This window comes from Bidens hawaiensis, unplaced genomic scaffold, assembly GCF_021521415.1.
Source record: "Bidens hawaiensis isolate Kalapana, Puna unplaced genomic scaffold, B.hawaiensis_p1.1 tig00000369_1, whole genome shotgun sequence".
In the NCBI taxonomy this organism is placed as follows: domain Eukaryota; kingdom Viridiplantae; phylum Streptophyta; class Magnoliopsida; order Asterales; family Asteraceae; genus Bidens; species Bidens hawaiensis.
Window position 1 is genome coordinate 5,049,360 of NW_027491028.1, and position 2,661 is coordinate 5,052,020.

Here is a 2,661-nt window from a genome sequence, read left to right on the forward strand (position 1 = left end):
TGCATATGTTACTAGAATCAGTTCGTTTTTTAGACGCAGGGTGTTGGGAGCATGGCGCTGGCATGAATCACATTTCCTGATTTCTTGCACAGCGTCTAAATGCATGCCGGGCCAATAATACCCTGCGTTCATAATCTTTGCAACTGTCATTCTTGGTCCCGCGTGTAGTCCACAAATGCCTTCGTGAATTTCTCTGATCAAGTAATTTGCATCTTCTGTGTCTACACAACGTAATAACGGACCAAGGAATGACCTCCGGTACAAGATACCGTCAATCAACTGGTAATTCAGAGCTTTATGCTTAATCTTCCGAGCTTCAGCCTTTCCTGCTGGAAGTGCTCCAGATGATAAATAAGCTGTAATGGGTGACATCCAAGATTCAACGCCCGTTTGAATTACCAGGACTTGATTTTCCGGAACGGATGGATGGTCTAGAACTTCTACACGAATATCTTTGGCGAAATGCTCAAAATTCGTTGAAGCTAGTTTGCTAAGAGCGTCCGCTGATTTGTTCTCGCTCCTCTTAATGTGAACAATATTGAAGGAGGAAAATTGGCGAATCAAGACCCTTTCTTGTGACAGATAAGAAGCCATGACATCGTTTTTGGCTTCGTATGTTCCGTTTATTTGTCCCGCAATTAGCATAGAATCCAACCGAGCCTCCAAATGTTTCACCCCCAGCTTTTTCGCTATCCGCAGTCCTGTCAGGAAGGCTTCGTATTCCACCTCATTTTTGGTACTTTTGAAGTCCAGCTTGATGGCGTACGTAAATTCATGCCCCTCAGGGTTGACTAGCCTTAAACCTGCACCTGACCCTTCGCTGCTGGAAGCTCCGTCCGTGAACAATGACCAAACTTGCCCTTGTTCCGGAGGTGCTTGGGGTTGTTGTTCGATTAGGCATTCTTGCTCTTTATACTACGGAACTTCCGTGACGAAGTCCGCGAGTACCTGCTCCTTGATCGCTGGTCTAGGCTTATATTCGATCGTGTGTTCTCCCAATTCGATAGCCCACTTTGCCCGTCGTCCGGACAACTCGGGTTTACTCAACACGTTCTTGAGTTTGTATCCGGTTAACACATTAATAGGGTGGCCCTGGAAATATCGGCAGAGCCGTCTGGTGGCATAAACCAATGCCAAAACCAACTTTTCTAACATCGAATATCTTGTTTCCGGGTCCGATAGCGTTCTACTGACGTAATAGATTGGAGTTTGAACATTTTTTCTATCGGTTAGCAGAACGGCTCCTATGGCAATGTCCGAGGCAGACAAATACAGTGTCAGAGGTTCACCCGCGTATGGTGATGTTAGAGTTGGAAGCTCCATTAAGCATTTCTTAACTTTTAAGAATTCTTTTTCAGCCTCCGCGGTCCACTTGAAATGTGCCCTTTTAAGGCAATTTCTAAGTGTTGACACGAATGGATGAGACTTGGCCACGTGGTTTGCTAAGAATCGGTTCAACGCCACAAGTCTACCATTAAGTGTTTGAACCTCCTTGAGGGAAGAAGGTGAAGGCATGCGGGCTATAGCCTGGACCTTATCTGGGTTGGCTTTAAAGCCCGCGCCTGTTACTATGACTCCAAGGAATTTACCCTCTTCCATGCCAAGTGAACATTTAGCCGGATTCAATTTCATGTTGATGCTTCTTAGTGTTTCTAAGGTCTTCTCAATATCTCTTAACATTTGATCCTCTTCAATGCTTTTGATTACCAAATCATCCATATAGACTTCGAGATTCCGACTTATTTGACCTTTGAAAGCATGATCCATCAGTCGTTGATATGTGGCTCCCGCGTTCTTTAATCCGAAAGGCATCATTCTTTAACAGAATGTTGCTTGGTCAGTTCGGAACGCGGTTTTGTCCTCATCGTCAGTTGCCGTATGAATCTGGTGATACCCTTTGTAGGCGTCGAGGAAGCACTTGAATTTAAATGGGGCCACAGCATCTACTTTTAAGTCGATCTCCGGAAGCGGGTAACTATCTTTCGGACATGCCTTGTTTAAGTCTTTATAATCTATGCACATCCTCCATGTTCCGTTGCTTTTTGGGACAATTACTGGGTTAGCCACCCATGTTTGGTACTTGATTTCTTGTATGATCCCAGCATGAAGAAGGTCGTGTACTTGCTCATTCATAGCCTTCGTTTGTTTTGGACCCATCTTTCGTTTCTTTTGTATAATTGGGGTGATTAACGGATTCACCCTTAACTTGTGTTCCGAAATGCTTCGTGGGACACCGGTCATGTCCTCGGGTTGCCAAGCAAAAATGTCAATGTTCTTGGTTAATAATTGCTTTAAAAAGGTTCTCACTATCTCCGAGATAGCAGGTCCTATTGTAATTGTTTGGTCTGGAAATTTCTTATTCAAAATCCATTTCTCAGGTTCGGTCCTCTGAGCTTGTCTTGGAACCTTGCTTGGTCTTGAACTTTCGGTTGTAAAACAATGTCGGTTTACATGAATTATTGCCACATCAGTGGGAGTTGGAACTCCTACTGCACCATGGGCTATGGACGGGTGGGCATTGAAGTCTCCAATTGCCTCTCGTCCCAGAATAATATCATGCTTGGAGGTTGCTGGTAAGACCAAAAATTCAACTTCTTCTGTTCTTGAACGTACTCCGTCACTTAATGTGACCGGGAAAGTGATAACACCGCGCGGGTGCAT

General features: G+C 44.6%; 1 protein-coding gene across 1 annotated transcript; it reads right to left on the minus strand.

Moving 5' to 3' along the window:
* Positions 1 to 1,818: 1,818 nt before the first annotated feature.
* Positions 1,819 to 2,661, minus strand: LOC143623056 (uncharacterized). The gene is made up of 2 exons (XM_077094052.1): positions 2,056 to 2,661; positions 1,819 to 1,992 (listed from the first exon to the last, which is right to left on the minus strand). Exons 1-2 carry the CDS (start codon positions 2,659 to 2,661, stop codon positions 1,819 to 1,821), a joined length of 780 nt encoding a protein of 259 aa, XP_076950167.1.